Below are 23,787 nucleotides of genomic sequence, written 5' to 3'. Positions count from 1 at the left end.
CAGTATTCTGAGACATCACCTTGTTGCGTACAAGACGAGCATCTTTAAGCAGACATGATATTTGGATCCTTTAACTCTACAATACAACATTTTACCTCCAAGATGCAAAGGTTGAATTTTTTACAGTCCTCTCAGAGAACACATTTCATAGATATTTTTGACAAATGACAACAAAATAAATGTTTGGATTATATGGGGCAGTGTAAGGATTCTTAGCACATCTTTTCTTACTTTCAAGATACAAAAGCAGTAAAAAGCCTGTAAACACCTGAGAGTGTATGGTGTGAATTCCACAGACTGTAATGAAGGCCAGAATGTCAAAACACGACGACCTGTAAGTAAAGATGTTTTCATTTCCACACGTGTGGACATGTCGTTTTCACCCAGTTTCCTTTTTACATTCAGACTATGGACTACAGTGACATTATCAGGTATAATATCATATATATAATATATAATAATCTTTATTCCAGACATTCCATATCAGCAATTAATGATAATAAATTAAAAAAAAACATATTCAGATATAGACACATATATAGACACAGCCTATATAAGTAAAGCAAAGTCTGGCTCTTCTGGATGTTAAATAATTAATATTACTAATGTTTTTTAAATTCCGGTTAAATGCTGGTTCACTGCTCTCAGTTACTGGTTGGCTGCCACATATCAAATGACACAGAACTGCACATGTAATCCACCATAAAAAAAATGTCATTTTTATTTATAAGCTGTACGTATCACACCATGTACTCCATTATCTCATTGGTATCTGGCAACACAATGAAACTGCACAACTGCTACTTTTGTTGGAGATTTGAATGTACTTTTACGAGCAGTTACTGCAATCTATAGTCCCTTTTTAAAGGTCTACACACCGATCAGTCAAGTCAGCTGACTGTGTGATTAGCTGGGATCGAATAGAATTGTAAACCTCTACTTGATGCCCTGTTGTTAACAGTGAATCATTGTTCTGTGCATTCCTAACATTTCTCACATGTAATCTACACTCATGGATGCTTGTGACTAAAGTCTGGAACAGTTTTCACAATGGTTTTTGGGTAGCAACTAATGTGACTCAAGGTAATGGCCAGTACAGAATTCACTTCCTCATGACACTCCTGTCATGCCACAATATTGAGAAAGGGAAACTGTCTCACAGCAAAAACCGCAAAAAAAGAAAAAGAATAAAAGGGAAAAAAAAAAAAAACGGCCAGAGGGAGACTTACTCTTCTCCTTGTTGAGAGTTTTCCTCTGTTGCTGCAGGAGACTCCCACAGGCCTTTAGCACAGTCTTCAGAGCACGTAGACCCCAGTCATAGTGCTGCTGGGGTGTCAACAACTCCCTTAACGAAAATAAAGACACATTTTCATGCATACTCACACAGTCTCGGGTGATTATCGCACTGGCTGTAGCCCCCCAAGGTTGGCATTGAGGGTAATTTATTCCTGTAGTTGATAGACAATAGCAGGCTGGAATGGTAGCAACACCAATTCATACTCTGGTCATAACTTAATGAACATATATTCCATCCATCCATTTTAATAGCGCCTTGTCTAATTTACAGTACTTTAGCAGCACTTAGCAGGCAAGAAACAGGTACACACTGGTCTGCACTGTATAGCAGGGCCAGCATGGTGAGACAAACAATCACTCACACTCAGACTCACTCCTAGGGGGGAATTTAAAGAGATAAGTTAACCTAACATGCATGTCTGTATTTAAACTAAGAAAACTTTAGTCCTCCGGTTCTACCTGGCCAGGTTGAAAATTGCAACCAATTTTCGGCCGAGGATCTCTCCATTTTTAAAGCCTTCTGAGTAGAGGATAACTTCAGCAATGAGCTCATTGTCTGGCCTGCTCATAGCCACAGGTCTGAACAGCTGTTTCAGATTGTCTGGAAGCTTCTGCCTGCCTCCGTAGCCCTTTCCTGCTGGGTTCAAAGTGATGAACACTCCAGAGTTTGGGTCTAATTCCACCTGGAGAATGGACAAAAGGGAGGAAAAACTCACTTTATGTAAGCATCAGTGTAGCTCTATCAGTTGCTTAAAGATTTACAATACAAAGCATAAGTGCATACTGATTATTGACAAAGAAAGAGGAAAGAGTTCTATCATGAGCCAATGGAATAAACAAATGCATACAACAATGAAAAAAGTTGCTCTGCTGTCTGTTTTTTTGTTTTTGCAGCTATTATCTGTGTTTTCTAACCTCCTTTCCCAGCAGTTCACATGTGTTTTTGTGATGTTTAAGGGAGTCTTGAATGGCCTGAATCTGCATGGAAACTGCAGACAGAACAGCTTCTTCTAAACGGTTAAACTCATCAAAGCAGCCCCATGCTCCACACTTCACCAGACCCACAAATATCCGTCCCATTGACTTCACATCGATACCCTAAAAATAAAAACAGAAAAAACACTTCAGCGATCTTGGTATCTTACTTATCAGCCAAGTCTTTGTGTGCTTATAAAGTAAATGAAAGTTTACTGTGGTTTACTGCATATATGTCTTGATAAGCATTATGTGTTTACTCCGACCAGTACACTGAGCATCTTTGTCAGAAATATAAGCGGTGGTTTCATGTGACAGCTGACAAACTGTTGTACAATTTCAAAGGAAACATTTAAAATCATAGATGCTAAAGCATCCTTTTTTCACACAAGAAGCTTCTTTGTACCTCATCACAGTTGAACACCAGCACCTGACGCCCAAAGAGGCCCCCTAAGGCTTTGACTGACTCAGTCTTGCCTGTGCCAGCAGGCCCATAGGGGTTCCCACCAAGACCCATCTTCATGGCCTGGGTAAGCGTCAGGTAGCACTTATCAGTCAGTGGAGTGTGCACAAGCTTTGCCGCATTCCCCTGAGAGACAGGAGGGTGAGATAGGAAGGAAAGTCAGTGATAAAGACAGGAAAGTAGAGTGACGATGGTCAGACAGAAGTACAGATATGGTTGGAGGGGCACGAGAGACATCAAAAGAAGCCAGTAACTGATAAAGTCAAACAGAAGACGATGGTTAAAAAAGAAATGAAAAAAATGTAGTCAAGCAAAGAAAATGAGGAAGACTGACATTGAGTCTAGTCTGGTTAAATGTTTCCAGTGAAGTGCAGTGAGGGACTACAGCACATTATGGTCTCTGTTCCTTATCTTTGCATAAACAGTGCCCCCAAAAGGTAAATTTTTTTTTTTTTTTCCTGGAACCAACAGGAAACAAGATAGCAACAACATTCAAGATGCTATGCCTTTGCATTTTTATTACATTGATGGATGTGAATAAAAAATGTCCATAGAATATTGATTTTATTTACAATATCTCTTTTTGGAGACATTTATCATGAAAAATATACATATTTCTAATTAAACATGATGTACTGGTAATTTTCCCTTTTTCCCTTTTAAATTCAGTGCAGTTGAATTCCTCTTTCATTTAACAAACAACAATAGTATCAGTAAGGGTTTAGGAAAGGTCATTCAGAACAACCTGAGAAGCACATAAAAGAAGAAAGAAAGAAGTTGTTGCAACATTTATTCCATCATACCTGGTACTCGTAAGTATAGCTGAATTGTGCATCCACCATATGTATGTAGCAGCATTTGTCTGGTCCCATGTAGAAGCGGAGCTGTTTCCTCCAGGCCCAGTCATCAATACTGGTAACACCTGTCTGGTTAAGCTGCTTCACCACACTGATGTTGTGGATTATATCCAGAATCAAGGCCTTCAGTTTGAGCTGTAGGATACTGGACTCTGGATAGGGAGCCATACAGGTATATCAGACAGAATCTGTTAAATCACCCATCACATCAATGTCTATTAAAAAAAAAGAGGGTTGATTTATGTAATGTATGATAGTAATTTTAACATTTTAAACTGTATAAACAATTTGTTATGTTATGTTGGACATGTTGTAAATTTGGATACATCTCCAGAGCAGTTAAAAAAAGTTCCCACAATAAAGTTCTTTTCATGTGCTGGATGTCAACAAACACGTATTGTTCATTTAAGCAATTGTTTCACTTAGGTTTGTGGTTTCAATTACATCATAAGTTATTAGATTACAATGTTTTAAGATGGTAGACTAATGTTATTATAAAAACAGAATGTCAACAGCTTTTATCGCAACATAACACTGTCAGCTTATGTTAACAGTAAACAGAAGTGGTTTCAAGGAAAAATGTAGGATCTGTTACAGAAGGAACGAAGTTAGTTCAACCAAAGAAATATAATATAAATGAGAAACAGGAAAAAAAGAAATAGATGGTCATAGATAACAACAAAGTATTTGGCAGCCAGCCTTGAGTTATTTAAAAAATGTTACAGTAACTAAAATGCTGTGAAGAGGTAGTGATTTAGTTTTACTAGTAGATTGAAAAAAACAGTACTGTCATGATAAAGACACTATTACATTAAATTAATTGACTGAATAAACATACATGAGTTTGAGGGCCCTGTCACAACTTTCTAGTTTAAATTTATATAAATAAAGTTTTACTCCTGTAACTGTAAACACATAAATAATACCAAATAACTTATTACAACAAATATTAGAGCTCTAAGCATTTCTTGCACTGAAGTTTACAAATATAATCTTTTCATCATAAATCCTTCTTGGATTACTAATAATTTTCTTGTAGGTGTTTTCATAGTCATATTCACAAGGATACGCCACTGGTGTGAGGATAGTACCAGAAGCACAAAAAATAAATGCACGTCAACTTGTCTTGTTTCTGTTCCAATGGGAATAAATAGTGCGTAATGTTCACACAGAGTTTACAGCCTATTTAGGTGAACTGGAAATTTGATTATCTTTATTGACTCCCTTAAGTTGATGTAATTAGAAGCATTGAGCTACACCCTCTTTAGCTACTTGGTTATAGTTAACAGAGCCAGTGATGTGATGAGATGCCATCTTGGAAAGTACCACTATCTCAAATATAACTGACAGGTTTTCATGCATAATAAACACAACATGGGCCATACAATCAGTTAACAACCCCTTAAGACAATCTCACATTGGCATGAAAAAATATGAGGTATAATCATCCAAAAGCCTAAAAAGATATTTTAACTTTCACCAGATACCATTTCTTAGTAAAGAAACAAGGAGCACGTTCATGAATACATTCATATATGACATAAGAAATTTTGAATTTGCAGTGATATCTTGTGAAATGATGCCACTACCAGCATTATGGAGGAGCTTTTCATCTCATGCATGAATAAAAAAGGAGTACTAGCAAAGACTAAAATTTGAGTCTTTTTTGCAAGTTCAAGTTCTGAGGATAAACTCCGCCATCGAGATTTATGCTGCCATATATTCAGCTTTGGGTCATTAAATCAGTATGTCACCATCTACGTGCACAGCTTTAAAGGGTACTTCCCTCTTACAGCCCCTTGGGTCTCACCAACTGTGAATAGATTCACACAAGATCTGTCATTTGGAAATAGTCTTTCAGTCCTGGGTAACAAAACACAATCTTGATATGAGTGTAACAACTAAACACGTAAAAGAAAGTCTAATAGTGGAACAAAGTGCAGCAAATGTATGTGAACTGTTTAAACCTTCTTAACAAAAGAAATATTGTAAGACTGTCAGTTTATCAAATTCTTCTGATGCATCCATTAGTCAAAGATTTTTCTCATCTTCTTACTGCTGAGAGGAAGCTTCCTTGTTTTCACTTAAAATATCATATTGCCTTCTATAAAACTCTGCTGTGACACATAAAAAGTCCCTGCTTGGATACAAATATGTTGTGTTGCAACTGAAAACACAACTACTTTTTAAACTGGTGTCTAATACTCCCACACGGGGTCATGGCAGTGAAGCCAGTAAAAGACAGTAAAATACTCCCCACACTTTCAGGAATGAGGTGTTGATTATGAACTTAAAGAAGATTTAAAGAAAAAAAAGGAGCACTTGTATATTAAAGTGTATTCATGAGAAGAACAAATAACAGAAACTGATGAGATACACCAATCAAATCTTTCATTAAAAAAAAAAAAAAAATGTATATGCTATCTTAATGTTGCAGCATTCTGCCTTGTTGATCCTTAATGGAAAAATAGAAAAGCTAGCTGAAGCAAAACGGTGAACACTTAAATCTTACCAGTATTAGGATGGTCGTCAGAGCTGGTGTCCACAGTGGTGTAGTGCTCCAGTTTACTATTAAGCTCTATCTCCAGCTGCTGCAAGTTTTGCTCCTTTATAGCCCTTTCCACATCTTCAGTAAACTGGATTTGGTCAGCAAGACACAAAATCTGTTTTGGACAAAAAATTGTCACTTTTTTAGCAATCAATTCAGTCCTTTACATATGATCTTCAGAAACTGCAGAGATTGTTTTATAATTATAAATGGAAATTAACTGAAAGGACGTCTTTAAGCAACATCATCAGCTTAAAAAAAAAGATGCAAGTGCACATTCAAGAAGAACTTGTCAAATAAAAAATGTTTGTGTTTACTTGTGATGGATAGCGTGATGGGTCAACCTCTCCTTTCCTCCCCGCCAACAGGCATTCATACAGCAGTTGCTTCAAAGTGTCCTTCATTTCTGCAGACAGCTCACTTAACCACCCCTAGAAAGAAGTGAAGACTTTATGTACAGCAAAAAACAGTAAAAATGTGTTCATAAAGACAACATAATTCTCTAAAACAGGAACAATACGCACTGCTTGAAGCACCAACTTCATGTGTCCATTCAAAGATGCATAAAGAACATAATATACTGTAAACAAATTGAAATCTCCAGAAAGACTTTACCTCGACAAGGCTGGAGATGCGCACGACATTTCTGAGCTGCACTATTTCTCCCTCCAAAGAACACATGGCGATGATGTGCTGGCACTGTTCATCAAAAACAACACTGTGGATTCCTGCACAGAAAACCCACTCGCCCATTACTGTCCATGTTCATTAATCACATAAGAGGACAGAAAACAGAGAATGATGCAGAACAGATAAAGCATAGCTGACCAGCAAAGAGTTTTTTGAGGTGCGACTGGATGACACTTGGGTTGGTTGCTTGTCCTAGAATTTCTAAAAGATCATCATCTCCTATAAAGTAGAATCGTGGGAAGGCAGAGCGCTTCTCCTGTAGTAATGACACAAAAAAGCATTAAAGACAAGTCACAGGCTAGCTTTACTCACCAACAGAAATGGATGGGCATACCTCCAAGAACTCGTTGAGAGACTTTTGGCAGCGTTGCAGCTGATCTAGTATGGTAACCAGGGAGCTTCTGATGCCAGCTCGTGAGCTCAGAGAAACAACTCTGTTGTCCCTCTGGATGTCTGACATTATACACCTATTAAATGCATGCATATAATGTTTTACTACTGCTCATAAAGTACATCCTGTTCTCAATAATGCATTTTTTATGCCACCCTAGTGTGATATCATTTGCAAAATAGACCTGCGACATAAACAGAAAATAAATAGTGCATCAAAACTTATGTGGCACAAAAACACCCATCATATATTATGCAGATTTGTCATTTGACTCTAAATATGGAATGCAACAGCGACGGCTGAATTCCAGTACAAGTTACCTAAAGTCCTCATCAACACGTTTGAACCGGCCTTCCTCTCGAGGTAATGCTCCTCGACCAAAAATGGGCTCCAGGTAAACCCAGCGCCTCTGAATGGCATTCAGACTAAGCAGGTACTCATCCAAGTCTGACAGACGGACCTCCCACAGACTGACCTGGACAGAGAGAGGTCACATGATGGCACTGATTAGGTTTGCTTCAGTATAGATACGATCTGTATATATGAGATAGATGAGAAATAAATTATATTGACCAGCACACTATGTCCTCAATAAATACAATCAGAGAAAATTAAATAAATAAATAAATAAAGACATGGTATTAGAAGATTCAAAACACATTTCCCTGGATTGAATATCTTTCATCTGACCTTGTCCTGGAAGCTGCGGTAGTAGGGTGAGTCTTTCAGAGACTGCAGCAGACAGCGGTTATCTCCCACCTGTATGGACCGAGGACAGTGATGAAGCCAATGTTTGCTAATCATTTAGATTTCTATTTCACCATATATGCCTGCATTTCACATGAGACATTTCAGTGCCTTTATTACCCACCAATCACTGGAGGTTAACCCCCTTACCCGACCCATCTAAGCTTCATGAACCTACAGAATCTTACTCCCACATTTACATGCATTGAGAGAGTGGCTATGTTGTTTTTATTGTGCTTTTAATGTGATTTTAACCAATGTCTGTTCAATTATTCATTGATTTATTTGAGAGTGGAAGAGTGAGTGCTTTTATTGAGTCACTAGACAATTTGAATTTTCCTTTAGGGATGAATAGTTATATCTATCCATCTATCTATCTATCTATCATGAAGGCTTCAGTTTTACTTTTACTGTACTGAAAGGTGTTAGAGATATACTGACATACACCTGCAGTCAACAGACCCTTTATAGTTTCATGAAACTGTTTCAAGCAGAACTGAATCATGTTTAAACTTTATCTGATTATACATAAAGTATTTGCTAATGTGCCAGATCGAACAGCTCATTTACATAGATCGCTTATTGAAAAAAACAACACACTCAAATTGAGCATGCAGCTAAGACAATATAATGAAAGCAGCAGAAAATATTTAATTTAGCCACTGTTGCCACCTGGGACAGAAGTCAGGGTTTTCATGTTGCATTCATCCATGTGAATAAACCAATTTCACAACTCATAAATGGCTAAGCAGGGCAACACGATCACTGCTTAATGAAACCTTTGTTTTTCCAATTAACCCTTCTAGTATATCAGAGCTAAATGAACATTTCTAAGCCTTTGTTCAACTTTGTTCCTTGCTGTAGTTGAGGCAAGTGTCCTGAGTCTCAATGTTCCTTTTATTATATTATGGGAGCCATTGCAGATTCAGAAATGGACAAAAAGTAAAATATGTCTGAAATATTTAAAATCTAAACAAAAGCAAGCACACAGCAGCAGAAGAAATACATATAACAAAGCCTGCTGAAAAAGGAATGAGATGACTTCCTCTCACCAAGAACAAAGAGCAACAAAACAGCCTTTGTGGTCTTTTGTTTAAAACATGAGTGATATCAGAATATGTCTTTTGTCTAAACGTTCAAAACAACCTTTGGTTTTCCAGAATAATTATATCGAAATATTGAATTTCCCCTTGGGGATTAATGAAGTATTTTTCATTCATTTAATTTAATTTCATTTCATTCCATTTCATTTCATAAGAAATTATTATTCCAGTAATACATGCCTCAGAGTTTTATCACATATCCAGTATATATGACATCTACTTTATATGCATTTGCATGTGTTACATATGTTCACCTGGTTGACAATGTCCTTCCAGTCCTTGATGAGAGTAAGAGTGCGCCCTCCGCTGTCTGTGTACTCAGTGAGGGTGAAAGTAGCTGCAGCTCCCCACAAATCCAGCTCTCTAAGTGCTTCTCTGATTGTCACCTCTGCCTGAGCACGACTGTTCAGATCCTAAATTACAAGTACATATGAAAGCACATACTTATCATGTCAGATGGAGGGTTAAAACTTTTATCTCTGTATCACCAACAAGCCCTGAATAATGTTCTGCAGCAATACCACAATCTACCATGTAGCTGTCAGTACTGACTAGTGATACATAATATTAGACAATGAAAATGCAAGAGAAAACTGTGTTTTATCACTTTAGAAGAAAAGTTCTTTCTTATATTTCACTATATGCAGTATACAACTCTTTACAGTTCATGTATAAGTATGGATATGTCATATAAATTATATACATCTGTATATTTGTATGGGCATATTTTAAATGTAATTCTGTCTTTACGTATTTTAGTATAACATATGCAGTTTAAGAATGATAGCAACAATTTTCAAAATATTTATTTGATGATCGGCGCAAATTCCCAAACACATTACACAATAAGATAGCTCTAATAAGATTAAAAGTATAACAATTACTTCAAGAGTCCTTTGTCCCTAATGACATGCAATTGCATGAGTGTACAAACCTTGAGCTCCAGTGCTTTCTCTGTGATGATATTTGCCACACTAAGAAAATCGTTAAAGGTAAGTCTTTCTAAAGTCGTCCCTCGAGGAAGACCCAACAAACGAAACATGTCAAGCCAATGGTCCTGCGACAGGTGTTCCCCACGTACGTACTTCAGCACAGGCAGCATGTTCTAAACACAATAGCAAGAAGATGTAGACAACTGTTCATTTAATTTCACGTACCGCCAAAAAGATTTTATCATTTATGGCCAAAAGAAGATTATTGATTGCATTATGGATTTGCTTGCAACTGTCTACCTATTTAAAATTATCTGATTATGCTATTTAGAAGGGCAAAAATACTAAAATTGCACAGCAACTTTTTGCTGCAATTCTGTCTGGGTCAATGATTTGGACCCTTCATTGTTTCTGTTTTTTTAGACAGGTCCAGAATCCCAGTCTTGGAGAACTCACTTAAATCGTCATTAGCCTAAAATGTTTCATGGGAAGCTTTCCAGATCTTCAAAATGTTGAAATGTACGTTTCCTTTTGTTCCTAATATAAAGGTTTTGAAAAATACAGTATGACTAAGTTTAGCCTCGGTACAAATAGCTGAAATATACACAATTTTGGTTTGGCTGAGTGCTATGAATATAACATTTCTAAAGATTCTACATTGTGACCATTGCTGTGTAAATAATGCTAATTTGCACATAAAAGAAAATGCCTGAGTCTAGCACAAGGATCAATTGTTCTTTTGATCACACAACTAAATACCTTGTATTTGTCCACTTCTCCTTGTAGTTTAACCGACATGGCAGTAGGTTGCTCTAGTTTTCTTAATCTGTCCTGCCACGTAAGCAAAAACTCCTCAAATAGATATGTCTTACTCCTGTAGACCACAAGAAACAAACAAAAAGAACAGTAAAGAAGATATGTTGGTTCACACCTCAACACAATAATTAAAAAAGAGAAGGAAACTAAGGCCTAAACTTATTTCTCCTACCTGAATGTGATCCAGTCCTCCTGAGCCTTCTCTGTGAAGCCTTGCAGCCACTCCTCATACAGACCCCACATCTGGCTGTACTCTTCCAAGTCTATTTTTGTCTCTTCTGCAAGAGAGAAATCTGGGGGCTCCAGATCAAAGTAGGTGCACTCCTCGCTGCAAAAGGCAATTTCAAATCAAATTTACAAAGAATTGCTGCCAAATGGGTAAATTATTATTGCCAACTCTTGTTTTATTTATTTTAAGTCAACATGCAAGTGAAGCAAAATTCGTGACACATGCAGATTTTTACAAAAGGTTTGCTGCGTTACATAGAGCAAATGTAGTGTTATCCGAGGCGCATTCAAGGAATAGTAATTCTTGTGCTTCAAAGTCTTAGGTATTTTATAATGAAGGTATATATAAGCAATTCTTCCATCACGCAAAAGCAAGAGCCTTCCACACAACCTTAGCTATCCAGAACCTCAGTAAATTACATAAAACTTACAGAAGTTTGTTACGAACAAGCTCAAGTTCCTGGAACTCCTGCTGCTTGTCTCTGATGGTCTGAAGACACCCAAGAAGGGCAGCATGATCACCAGTCTCAAGCATCTCATCTTTAGGTTTAAACTGATCCCAGCGTGCCTTAAATCGCTCCAGATCTGTCCTGTACGCACTGATATGACCTGCAGCATGACTTCGCATCACCTCCACCTATGAAAGGAGCAAGCAAGAAAACACAAGCAGCACACAGACACTGTCAAGGTCAGAGATTAGAGGTTTGGATGTTGTTATGGGTAAATGTGTTTGAGTATGAGCTACGGGGCAGGAGTGAATTTGCCCAAGGTGATAACGAAAGTCTGTCTGCCTGTATGTGTATCAATTAAAGAAAGGTTGGACAGTAAAACTTTGATTAGACAGACAATGAACTTTGGATGTAAGAGTAATGAAAAACAAAGGCGGTAGAGCAGAAGGCATGAGTTGGAAGAAAAAAAAAATGCTGCCATGACTGAAAAATGATTCATAACAAGTGTGTGTATTTATGAGGTGATGTCACCTGATCTTTTATCATGAGCTGGTGGCTTTCCAGGACAAGCTCCAATTTGTCCCATTTGGCCCTCAAGGAAGACAGAGAGTCCAGACCTGCGCCAGCCACAGCACGCAGCAGGCGGTTTTTCTCCTCAGCAATCTGGAAGTGAGGCAGGATCTGCATGCACACACATGTAGCTGAGTTCTTTCAAATTCCTTATCAAACATTAAGACATAAGGGTGGCTTATTGGTCTCTGTTAAAGGCTTTACATTACACTGGCTTATACTGGAGTAAGAGAATTTTCTCTAAACAAGTCTAACTTGTTAATAATATGTTTCAGGAAAGCTCCTAACCCAGGTGTGGGAGTGTGTCGACTTACTTCAGGCTTGCGGCCAAGTATCTGATTATATATGCCTTTGGCTGAGCCAATTTCCTCCATGCTCTCTGGTCGTATGGACAGGGCCTCCATTGATTCAGATACAAAACTGTCTATCGCATGTGTGTGTCCTGAAAACAAGGAAGAAGATGATTGCACAAAGAAAAGGAAACAGAAAAGGAAACAGAAATGGCAAGTCAAGGGGGATGTCATGAGGCTAAAATAGCACAAAACAAAAAACAAAAAGCACAATATCAAAGAAAAAAAAAGACCAGGAGAAAACATTTCACTTGAGTGGGGTGTGAAATACACTTTATATGTTAGATAATTGTGTTTAGTGCTGCAGAGGAGGGAAATATAGCAGGAATTAAGTGTGATTGTGCTTTATCAAATTAAAATAAAATAAAAAGAATAAATATAAACTGTGAAAAAAAGAAGTTGAGACGTCTGTATTTACCTTGTATAGATTTCCTGAGTGACAGGAGGAGCATATCAAACAACCTTTGGATTTGATCGTCTATGACGGTTTTTACAGGCTCACAGTTGACTGTAATACAGTCGACTTTTTCCTCGCTGGCAGAGGTAAGACAAGAGAAGCACAGCCTGAAACTCAGTTGTGAATGTAAAACCTCCTGTATTATTAAGAAAGAACTGGAGCAAACAAATGGCAAGGATCTGCTTTTAGATATTACATATGAATGTTTACTTTTTGCCATGTTTATCTTAATTTGATTGTGTTTTTTGTTGTTTTTACAGTGTTTTGATGTACCTGGGTAAACGCTCTGAATCCTTCCCTCTGCTTTTCAATGCCTTGAAATTTCTCTCCCAGTCCTGGACAAAGGTCAGATGCTTCTCTACTAAATTTTCTAAATCCACTTGGCCCAGTACCACCCACTCCTACAACACATATGCACAAAGAGTCAAAATGATGTCGCTGCAAGGTATAGTTCCTGTTTCTAAATGTATCTGTGCAAAAGTTGACAAAAACTGTGTGACAATACTACACACAGATGACGAAATAAAAAATGAAACTAAAGGTTAGATAACACATAACTAGAAGGCTGGCCTAAGGGCTTTCCCCTTTTAGATATGCATGGCTTCACACTAAAGGGAATCAACATCACTTTTCTGTCAGGGTAGTTTATGGAGAAAACAATTGACCTTGAACAAAGACAGATGATCAAAGTTTTGCTATTTCAAAGAAAACAAATGAGCTGCAATGGGTCACTGAGCAAATGTGACAAGTTTAAAACAAGGAACTCTTAAGAAAAAAAAAAAAAAAAAAGAGGAAATCCGAGTTAACAGCAGAGTCAAAACTATTACTTCTGGAGCAAATTAATCACAGTTTTTAAGCTATAACTAATAGTCAGATTTTGCTTTCTGAGGCCATGTTCAAATCCGCTTTCGGGTGTCAAATTATAAAATCATTGCACATGCCAAAATGCACCGCTATGATCTTTTTGTATCATAATTTCTCAGCAGATCTTCCATAGTTGTCCTGATGGAGTATCATACAAAAACATTTTTAAAGAAACAATTTACCCTGACCTAATTACAGTCAATAATGATCTCTGTTATAGCACCTTGAACTTGTCTTGTACAGCCTGGAGGCGGTTAAAGAGGTCCTCGGCCTTGCTGAAAATGGTTAGGAAGCCAGAAGCGTTTCTATCAATCATGACGTTGAAGATGAGCTCCTCCCCCTGGACGCTGACCCCTTTGAACTGGTTCGGGATTGAGATGAAACGCTTCATCTCCCTGAAATATCGCGCTCTCACCTCCTCAAATGGTGGACGGAACTGTAAACGGCCCTGCCTGATGAAAAGGGTGGATTCATAAAAAGGTCACATTTTACTACTTAACCAACATTCATCAAGGAAGGTAGAAGAGCCCTACAGGAAGGGAAAGGGGAACTTTATCAAGATGAGTTGCTTCGAGAAAGAAGACAAGGGGGAGTTAAATGTCACAAGTGGTTTAAGATGAGGTGAAAATTAGTGTGAAGAAAAAGAAAATAACAAATAACCACTGACAGTTACTGAGCAGAGCAAGACTGAAACTTGTACAATCAAAAGTCCGTGCACTGACCTGAAAATGAGGTCTATGTGTATTTCAGGCAAGTTCTTGTTCAAAGCTTCCAGCCCTGTCTGATACTGGTGTTCTAGAGCCTTGTATAGCTGATGGTTCCAGTGCTGACGCCAGGCCCGCATGTCATCAGACCTGAAGCCCTAGATACACACACACACACACACACACACACACACACACACACACACACACACACACATATATATATATATAACCACACACATACACAATGTCCTTACAATAACTCTCCAGGCAGGAATAATACGTTTGTTCTGTTTTATTGAAAAATCACCACCAAATTGCGTAAAATTTTAACAAATACTTAAATAAATTACCATCTGTTAATACACTGAAGCAATGTGAAAATCTAAAAAGTTGATCACTGACCTGACATCTCTTTGAGATCATCAGCTGTCTGATATGAAGGTAAAGAGTTGATTTTAAACTATTTCTAAGATATCTTTTGTTATAACCATGGAAGTCCATGGTGATCGGCTTCGTCTCACCCACATCTGTACCATATTTTGAGATTTTACTGAGTCCAACACTAAACACACACAACTTTGTAACTTGGTAATACCTGAGCCTCAAGTGTAGCAAAGCCAGTACGGAGCTCCTGTAGGCCATCCTTCCACCGCTGCTGGTGCCTCAGGAGATCGACATTCATTAGTGTCACCACCTGAGAAATGTCACCACAGGTGTGCAGACAAACACACAAAGCAATTAGACTGCAGTGCTTCGTCTCGGATTCAGTGGGGAAATTTTACAGTTTCAAAGATGTGAGCTTATGACATTAATTCACACTGCGTCTGCACTACAAGAGCCAACACCTTGTCAACAAAGTCAGTGTGCCATTTTCGTAACTTCCTGTTCTCGGTGGAGAGCTTCTCAGCAGCTGTTTGCAGCCTGGTGATATAAACCTCTAACTCTTTGGGGTTATCCCAGGTGATCTGCAATTTACCCCCTGACTCCTTGGACTGGGAACGAGGATTCTAACAAAGAAAAGTAGAAAAATTATCAAAGTTGACAGCATTAAATCCTTTCCAGTCAAGTTTAAATCCCCTTAAAATTATATGATGTTTGAGAAATGTAATGTACTTAAATAATACATTCAAGAAAAGGAATAATTTTGTTTTGCATGTGTTTAGAGCTGTCAAAAAACAGCTACTAATTCACTTTAATAACATCAGAAATATCTTAACACAAACAGAAGCTGCAAAACAACTGCTTCCTTTGGTGAATAGTACCTTTATGACCTGTTCAAAAGCCAGAGCAAGACTCAACATCATAGGTCTCTGAGAGGGAATCATCTGTTGGTCAATGGTGTTGTAGAAATGAGCCACCTACAACACAGTAACACAATACCAATAACGAACTGATAGAATAGATGAATGAATGAATTAATAAATACACATCTTAATGGATACCCTCACCTGTTTCAGAACAATAGCTTGTCTGTAGAATTTGTCTGCTGTGTTAGCAGCCTGCTGTATCTTAGCTGGAATGGGAAAGCCTAAAGCAGAAAGCTGTCTGACCTCCCTGAGCAGACTGACTAGTCTGTCTGAGTACTGGATCTTCAGCCTGCCATCTACATTGTCCAGGTCCATCACACGGTTACTGGCTTGAAGACTACAAAGTGGAAAGGAACATAAACAGTAGAACCACAGAATACAACATCCGTGAAAAAAAAACAAAACACAATAATCTCTGTTAAATAACAATGTACATCAGATGCATCACAGCTCTGACCAGCAGTCCATGGCTGTTTAAACAAATATTACAGATATAATCCAAATACTTTCACTGACTAAATGAAATTCTTGTTTTTAGTGTTGCTTTGTGCTTTTTATGTGTGTCTTTAGAGCTAAGGTTAGATGTTGTATTAGTTCGAACCTGATCCCTGACTTTGGATCAGCCAGTCCAGACAGTATGTCTCTGGACCAGTCCTCAAATTGCTCCTGTTCGTACGCCCTCAGAACTTCCAGCAGGTCATCACAGAAGTGCAGGAAACCCTTGAAACCAGACAGATCCGGAAGCAGAGCCTCTGCAATGCGGACAGAGTCTTCTACCTGGTGTCACAGTGCAATTATGAGAACAGAAGAAGTAAAGAAGGAGAAGTATTATTTAGTTTTCACTGGATCATGGAACGGAATCTCAACGACAGATTAGAAATTTCATGCTGGTTGATGGTCAATCACACAAAATAAAATAAAATGAGTGCGTGTTTTAAAACAAAAAACACACACTCGGCTACCTTTTGGAAGAGCTGTCGCACCCAAACAATTTTGTTGACCACCTCAGGGAGGTTCCTGCCAGTGAGTGGACCAGACTTGTCTCCAGGCTCTCCATGACAACGGTTTTCAAAGTCACTCTTCAAGCCTAAGAAAATCATCATAGAAGGGTGAAGGATGACAAGTAACAATATGTCACCACTGACTTTCTGTGCACTGCACACATTTTAACATTTAGCCTTCAGCTAACACTTCATCTCATGGTTTTAGGGGCAGAGACATTAAAAAACAAGGTAACATTTATGTCTTTCAGAGAATCTCACGTTTTCACTTATATGAAACATATGGAAGCAGCATTTCCATTTATGCCCATAGCACAATGTGATCACGTGGACCCAATAAATAATCAGCAGTTTCAGTCCATTATCTAAACAAACGTAAGTGCTTTGAAACAAAACTTTGTACCCTTGTTGTAATCTAAGAGTCTGGCCAGTAGCGTCTCTCTTTCTGATTGCAGCTCTTTTCTGATAGTGGGACGTCTGATCAACTCCTTGTGTTTCTGGAACACCTGCAGCAGCTAAGGAGCACACACACACACACACATACATAATGTAAGAGGTAACACACTTACTTAAGAATATTTCACAAGCTGAACCAGAGTGGCTTGTTTCACTACCTGTTGCGGGTTGTCCTGCACATCAGCAATGTAACTCTTCAGTCGACCAGCCACTTCCTGCTCTGATGGCACAATTAGCCGCTCAAACTGAGTCACTGCTGCTCTCCACAGAGGCTACAAATAATAATAACAATAATATTATTAATAATATTATTAATAATAATAATAATAATAATAATAATAATAATAATAATAATTTTCGGGGGGTATATAATATCCAATGAGATGAGCGTCATAAAGAAGGATGAAACCTCAAATACTGATGTTCAATGCATTGGTTAGTATGGCAAAGTCTGTAAACACAAGATTTAAAATTCTGCTGTAGTAAGAGAGATTTATGTGGTGTTCATAATTTCTCAAAATTCTTTGAACTAATCTGAAAAGGACAGAAGACAACATACTATTAGGCCCAGAAATACTTGTGATAGTTTGCTTGGTCTTTAGTAAGTGCTTGTTGTGGGTCTTCCTGCTTTAATAACATACTGACAAATGTATTCTTCATTTTCAGCCTAAGGATAATCTATTTATTTCACTGCCACTGAGAGCTGCTTTTACCACACAGTGTTGTTTCACTCCTGGAATTGTCTCCAGACCTTTTATCTGCTTGGCTGGGGATGGATTAACCAGGGAATATGGGAGTATATCAATGTGTTCAATCAAGAACATAGTTATTCAGTTTAAGATGAGGCCTCCATGTTTCCACCTTCATATACCACCTAAAATATGTGTCAAACTCAACTGTGTTTAAAAGTTAGCACAAAGAGGAGGTTTTTGAGCCAGGACCTGAAATCAGAAAGTGTCTGAGCTGCTCCTATGTGAAAAGGCCGACTGTTTCACAATTTAGGAGCAGTGACCGAAAAGGTTCTATCACCCCTGGATTTAAGCCTGAATGATGGAACATCCAGACAGAAGTGACCTCAGACATCTGACTGGGCCATACTGGTGTAGCAGCTCTAAGAATTATGATAATGCCATACCATTCAAGACTTTAAAAACAAGTCATAAAATCTTGAACTATTTCCTAAAACTAACAGAAGACGGTGACACTCCCCCATTAAGTTACAAAGTCACCTTCTGATTTCTAAAGGGACGTATATCTGAACATCATCTCAACGCCAACGGTAAGAAACATTATGCTTTCTAAAATATAGTCAGCACAGGCAAAGTGGAGCAGAGTTTTGAGTTCAAGTTGAGCATAATAGAATGCATCTGAGCCAACTGTCCTATTACCTTGATCCCTTAAAAAGTGGCAACTATATATTAAAGAGCTGTAATTCCCAAACTCTTTATCCAGTTTGGATGTGAACAACCTCAAATTAAAGGTGGATGTCTAAATTTTAAGCCCATATTGATATATAGCTGTATCTGGGATAGGTTTTGGAAAACAGCAAAAACAACTAAACTTGTGTCAGTGTTCAAATATATATGAATTTCAATGTAATTTCCTTGTAGAAGTCTCTCTCTGGGGTGAAATGAACCTTGCATAGCAACACGCATTAAGTCTTCTGCAACAAACCTCCGTATAAGGGTTGTAATGCAAGGGGTTGAGTCCAGAAAAAGGTTCAAACACCCGATCTGAAGTCAGAGCCTGTTGCTTCCCTCCTGGCAGTAAGAACAGCAGTTTCTCGTGAACTACACGCAGAGTCACCACCTGGAAAACACATACAGGGAATGTATAAGCATAGTTTACCATTATCCACTGTTAAATTCATATTCCAGGATTCCACAAAAATAACAAATAATTTGATAAATTAGCTGATATTTTGAATAACTTTGCTTTGTGACAAAGGTACTCATGGTGCAAGTCCTCATTCAGCCTTTAATGAAAAAATGCTAACAAGGCAGATATTTGTTCCAAAACATTATGGCCTGTTGACGTGGTAAATGATGCAACTTATTAAAAAGAGGAAAGATACATCTGTACATTTCTGAGACTAATTCCATGCGTAATCAAAACACTTTTTTTTTACAGCTTTGTGGACACGTGGCATTACCAAGAAGTAGTGGAAAGACTTACGTTGCAATGGAACAATGTGGTTAACAGTGTCACACTCACAAAAACATCTGCTAGGAGCACTCAGACTTAATTCAGGACTTTACCACATCATAATGTTTCTTTCAAAATGAATATGTCAATATGGTGATCAACTTGTTCCAATAAACAATCTCAAAGTTTAAGTAAAGACTATCATTTGGACAAAATATGAACATATAAAACTTCCAGTCATGTTTTATGTCAGTTTACTCCTTTCATGATCGTTAAAACTCTTAATGAGAAAAAACTGCAACATTTTATCATGTTGCAGACAACAAAATTATTCTACTCTATTTCTACATGACACTTCTCAATCAGTCCAACGGTGCTTCACTTTTGCTTTCTTGTCTTTAAAATCTGGCTTCTGTTCCTCTATGAATGAGCGTGACGAGGAGAAAACAATTTTTTCCAGTGTACTGAAACCACTGAATTCAAAGCTCTCACCGCAGGCCAGACATGTGTCAGGCTTAAACGCATATTACTAAGCAAAGTGCTTTCTATGTAAAGTTCTCACACTGATATATCAAAACCACATATTTCTATATTTTACCTCATTCAGTCTTTTAGCAAGACAGTGAAGAGTTTGTGGGCAGTGTTTGCTTCCCTTCCACGCATGTGGAGCATGTCTTTTCCAAACCTGAGAACCATGACAATTTAACATGTTTTAGTTGTGCACAGAGATTTGAAATCTAGTATGTTTTGATTTTACAAGTTCAAGGTGGATTTCCAGTGAAATTCGCAGTTAAAATGGAGGTTCAGCTTTTGACATACCTGTTCAGTCAAATGCTCGCAAGCTGCCACCCACTGCTCACAGATAGAGACCCCTGTTCTGAGGTTTTCTCCCACCACAGCAAATGGCTCCTCAAAAATCTTAAGACCACTCAGCTTCCTCTGGACGTATCTTCCTAAGGCTCCACCTTGGATATGTATTTGCAAAAAATTGGAAAATGGCATATTCATAATTACCACATACAGCTACAACACATACAACTGCACACATGAGACACATATACTCTTTATTTATTTATTTAATTTTTTTTTTTTTTTTTTTTTAGAAAGTTAACATGTATGCAAAAGTACTTTACTACTCCAAACTAACTAGTCACATTTGAATGAAATCAACATCCTTTTTAATTAGAGCTCACCAAGCTTGAAATTACGATTAATCACCATTTACCACTTCAATAAAAATGGAAGAATTCAGGGAAACAAACTAGTTTCAGTTCTCAAAAAATGTTTATTTCAGAAGTAACATTAACTAGTTGGAAATAATGAATGTGTTGACATGAATCAAAACCAAAAACATCAGCATGTTGTTGTTTTTTTTCATTTCCTGGTTTTGGTTTACGTACGTCTAAGAGACTCTCACCAATAATATCCATGAGACGGACCATACGAGCCTCTGGAAAAGGCTCAAAGTCAGTCTGCCTCCAAACATCATCGAGAGTGTCTCTGCTCTGTTCCACCAGGTCCAAGACATCCAACATGGACAAGCTGTCAATACCACCGTATTCCTAATGGAAACACATCAAGATGCATGTTGTTTACAGTATTACATGGGCAACTCACAGCAGTGATGATGTTACAGGAGTCAGTTTTAAGGTTTTTATGTTGAACTCAATCAAATGCACAACAAAATGAAAGGCTTTATTTCACCAGATTATCATTCATTGATTCATTATCCTAACTGCTCAATCCAATGAAGGGTCGCGGGGAAGCTGGAGCCGATCCCTGCAGTCTTTGGGCGAAAGGCAGGGTACACCCTGGACAGCTCGCCAGTCCATCGCAGGACCACACAGAGACAAACAACCACACACACACACACACTCACTCCTATGGGCAATTTAGAGTAACCAATTAACCTAACATGCATGTCTTTGGATGGTGAAAAGAAGCCGGAGTACCCAGAGAGAGCCCAACCATACATGGGGAAAACATGCAGACCCCAGCATATTATCAATGAAGCCAAAATAAAGTTAATTTTCTCAGTGATTAAAAAAACATTTCATTTTCCTTTTCTTTCTTTCAATGAGTACTTAACAGTTTGCCTGCATACCTTTTGTATGTGCTGGAACTGCTCACAGAAGAATGTTGCCCTTTCTCTCATACTGCTCTTCTCAGCAGACCTACAAAGATCTGCCCAGAACTGGAACTCATCACTGGGAGTCAGGATACCTGCAGACAATATCCAAAACCTTAATGCAAATGGCTTATAATAGTTAAAGGTTTCTTTTCACCATATTATATTTTTACATGCTGTGATTTTTTTTTCCTATTAGCCGCTTCCATTAAAATAATCAGTAAAAAGAAAGTAACTGTTTGCATATTTATCAATGTCAGTATCAATGTTAGAGAGCATCATGCTTACAGAAGCTATCTCTGTAATGATCTACCATAAATATAGATTTTTTCTATTCCTGACAAACATATTTTGCCATAACAGTTGATCAATTTATATTATTTTATTCAGAAACTGGTCATTTTCTTTAAAAAAAAAAAAAAAAAAAACAGCAAACATTTGAGGATCCTTAATTGAACATAAAGTCATAAATGTGTAACCTTGTTTATCTGCAGTTATTACAGTAGACAAGACACTATGTTCTTAAAGTTGGCAGCAGTGAGAGGCTGGCAACCTATTTACTTCAGCCAACAGCTCCTCAAGTAAAGCTGAAAGCAGCTGTATAGGTGTATAAAGTCCAAAATAAAAAAAATTAGTGCTAGTTAGGATGACCAACTGGCCTGTATTATATTATATCTATGAAAAATGACAAATTACTGTTTTCATGACCACTTTGTAGAAATGATCAATCTGTGTATTTCTTTCCATGTGGTGACAAAATGCAGCCATACCCAGGACGTCTTCCTCCCTGTGGCCTTTCTTAGGTAAGGGTTGGGCTCCAGACTGGCGAACAACAGAACCCAGGCCCAGTTCCAGCTCACTCAGCAAGCTAGCCAACTTAGGGTCAAATGATGAACGCCAGTGTTCATCCTCGAAAAAAAAAAACAACAAAGTTTTAGAATTAATAATTCTGCTAATTCTGAGATCATGTCCCAAAAATGAAAAGTGAACTAAGAAAAGATATTTGATTGACAAGAGACTGAATAATGAGAGGTCTTGATGTCTGTTATAGAAATGGACACATATTTCAAGACTGTCGTACTTTCAGAAATAGAGATTGATGGGCTTCATTTGATTTTACTCCTATCGGCCCAGTTTATATACTCTGTATTGTTTTATTTGTGTTTGTATTATTATTATTATTATTATTATTATTATTATTATTATTATTTTGTCTGTTTTGGTTTATGTAGTGTACTAAAATACGAGTTTTAATATATGAAAATATATATACTGAAAAAATTAACAACAAAAAAAAAAGAAAAGAAAAAATGAACAATTCTGTTCTTTGCTCAGCCAGCAACATTATTTGGATACCCAAAACAGTTTTCAGCCAACTCGCTCTTCAGTAATTAGCAACAGTGAGGTCTATTTTTTTTTTTGTAAATCTACATTGCATCACTATACCCAATAGCAATGTGATTTGAATGTCCTCCAAAAAGCAGCTTGAGAAGACCTAACAGAATTAAATGGCTTCACATTTGAGAACACTTTTTTATATGTGATCAAGAAGAAATTTTCTAAATATTCAATGTCATAAACATCAGCCTCATTTTCCAAATAACATCTACTGAATTCGTTCAAACACATGAACAGGCTCACCTTTAGCAACACAGGTGCAAACACCTGTTTAACAGCCTGATAGAGGGTGTTGATGGGAGACTCCAGCATGGATGACACAAGGACGCTCTGATGAAGATTATCCTCTGTGATTACCGTGGGATGAAGCTTGAAGAACACCAAAACTGTCTCTTGGCTGTTACCCAATGTTTCAATCTGTTGAAAGGGTATTAAATTGTTTTCTTTCTTTTTTTCCACTTAAAAAAGGGACATCCTTGTTGTCAAACAGATATATGCAGCACTTGCAGTTATATATTCGGTTACCTTATTTGACAACTGGAGATCACTGGCATGTCTGCTGACAGAAAGGACGAATTCATTTCCATCATCCAAGAAGTTATTCAGCTCTGGACTGTCATTTAGGGATGATGAAGGCTTTACTCCATAGAAGTTTCCAGTTGTGGTCAGGATAAACTTCTTGCGGGGATCTTCTGAACCGCTGGGCATCTTTCAGCTTGAGATAAGTACTGATAAAGAATAAAAGTACACATTTAGAAAACAATCAATAAAGATCACTATGAAATGGGTGTTAATAAACTATTTTGCGCGAAACAAAAATACATTTACTTGATTTTCTCAAGTTCAATTTAATTTAATTCTGTTGGTTTATAAACTTATATATTGGCGTCTGTAACTTTTCAACTCCCT

General features: G+C 37.6%; 1 protein-coding gene across 2 annotated transcripts in view; it reads right to left on the bottom strand.

The window, feature by feature from the left end:
- The window catches only part of dync2h1 (dynein cytoplasmic 2 heavy chain 1), a gene marked incomplete at both ends in the record, with an annotated part of 106,450 nt that extends 82,864 nt beyond the window's left edge, over window positions 1–23,586 (bottom strand). For both annotated transcript variants that reach the window (XM_079246788.1, XM_079246787.1), the window contains 39 exons: window positions 1,230–1,345; window positions 1,756–1,979; window positions 2,212–2,394; window positions 2,678–2,860; window positions 3,538–3,743; window positions 6,104–6,254; window positions 6,457–6,570; window positions 6,755–6,867; window positions 6,968–7,085; window positions 7,164–7,296; window positions 7,541–7,695; window positions 7,911–7,979; window positions 9,325–9,483; window positions 10,005–10,175; window positions 10,762–10,876; window positions 10,991–11,146; window positions 11,478–11,683; window positions 12,027–12,176; window positions 12,380–12,507; window positions 12,834–12,949; window positions 13,146–13,273; window positions 13,960–14,184; window positions 14,455–14,598; window positions 15,039–15,137; window positions 15,289–15,450; window positions 15,706–15,801; window positions 15,892–16,087; window positions 16,352–16,527; window positions 16,713–16,837; window positions 17,155–17,266; window positions 17,366–17,479; window positions 18,882–19,016; window positions 19,951–20,037; window positions 20,172–20,317; window positions 20,770–20,914; window positions 21,457–21,575; window positions 22,251–22,389; window positions 23,122–23,295; window positions 23,404–23,586. In XM_079246788.1, the coding sequence (XP_079102914.1) occupies window positions 1,230–1,345; window positions 1,756–1,979; window positions 2,212–2,394; window positions 2,678–2,860; window positions 3,538–3,743; window positions 6,104–6,254; window positions 6,457–6,570; window positions 6,755–6,867; window positions 6,968–7,085; window positions 7,164–7,296; window positions 7,541–7,695; window positions 7,911–7,979; window positions 9,325–9,483; window positions 10,005–10,175; window positions 10,762–10,876; window positions 10,991–11,146; window positions 11,478–11,683; window positions 12,027–12,176; window positions 12,380–12,507; window positions 12,834–12,949; window positions 13,146–13,273; window positions 13,960–14,184; window positions 14,455–14,598; window positions 15,039–15,137; window positions 15,289–15,450; window positions 15,706–15,801; window positions 15,892–16,087; window positions 16,352–16,527; window positions 16,713–16,837; window positions 17,155–17,266; window positions 17,366–17,479; window positions 18,882–19,016; window positions 19,951–20,037; window positions 20,172–20,317; window positions 20,770–20,914; window positions 21,457–21,575; window positions 22,251–22,389; window positions 23,122–23,295; window positions 23,404–23,586 (5,671 nt within the window). The remainder of the gene's footprint in view (window positions 1–1,229; window positions 1,346–1,755; window positions 1,980–2,211; window positions 2,395–2,677; window positions 2,861–3,537; window positions 3,744–6,103; window positions 6,255–6,456; window positions 6,571–6,754; window positions 6,868–6,967; window positions 7,086–7,163; window positions 7,297–7,540; window positions 7,696–7,910; window positions 7,980–9,324; window positions 9,484–10,004; window positions 10,176–10,761; window positions 10,877–10,990; window positions 11,147–11,477; window positions 11,684–12,026; window positions 12,177–12,379; window positions 12,508–12,833; window positions 12,950–13,145; window positions 13,274–13,959; window positions 14,185–14,454; window positions 14,599–15,038; window positions 15,138–15,288; window positions 15,451–15,705; window positions 15,802–15,891; window positions 16,088–16,351; window positions 16,528–16,712; window positions 16,838–17,154; window positions 17,267–17,365; window positions 17,480–18,881; window positions 19,017–19,950; window positions 20,038–20,171; window positions 20,318–20,769; window positions 20,915–21,456; window positions 21,576–22,250; window positions 22,390–23,121; window positions 23,296–23,403) is intronic.
- Window positions 23,587–23,787: the final 201 nt, after the last annotated feature.

The sequence above is a fragment of the Telmatherina bonti genome, assembly GCF_933228915.1.
Source record: "Telmatherina bonti genome assembly, chromosome: 9".
NCBI classification, from domain to species: Eukaryota; Metazoa; Chordata; class Actinopteri; order Atheriniformes; family Telmatherinidae; genus Telmatherina; species Telmatherina bonti.
This window is presented reverse-complemented; position numbering and strand designations above follow the sequence as displayed.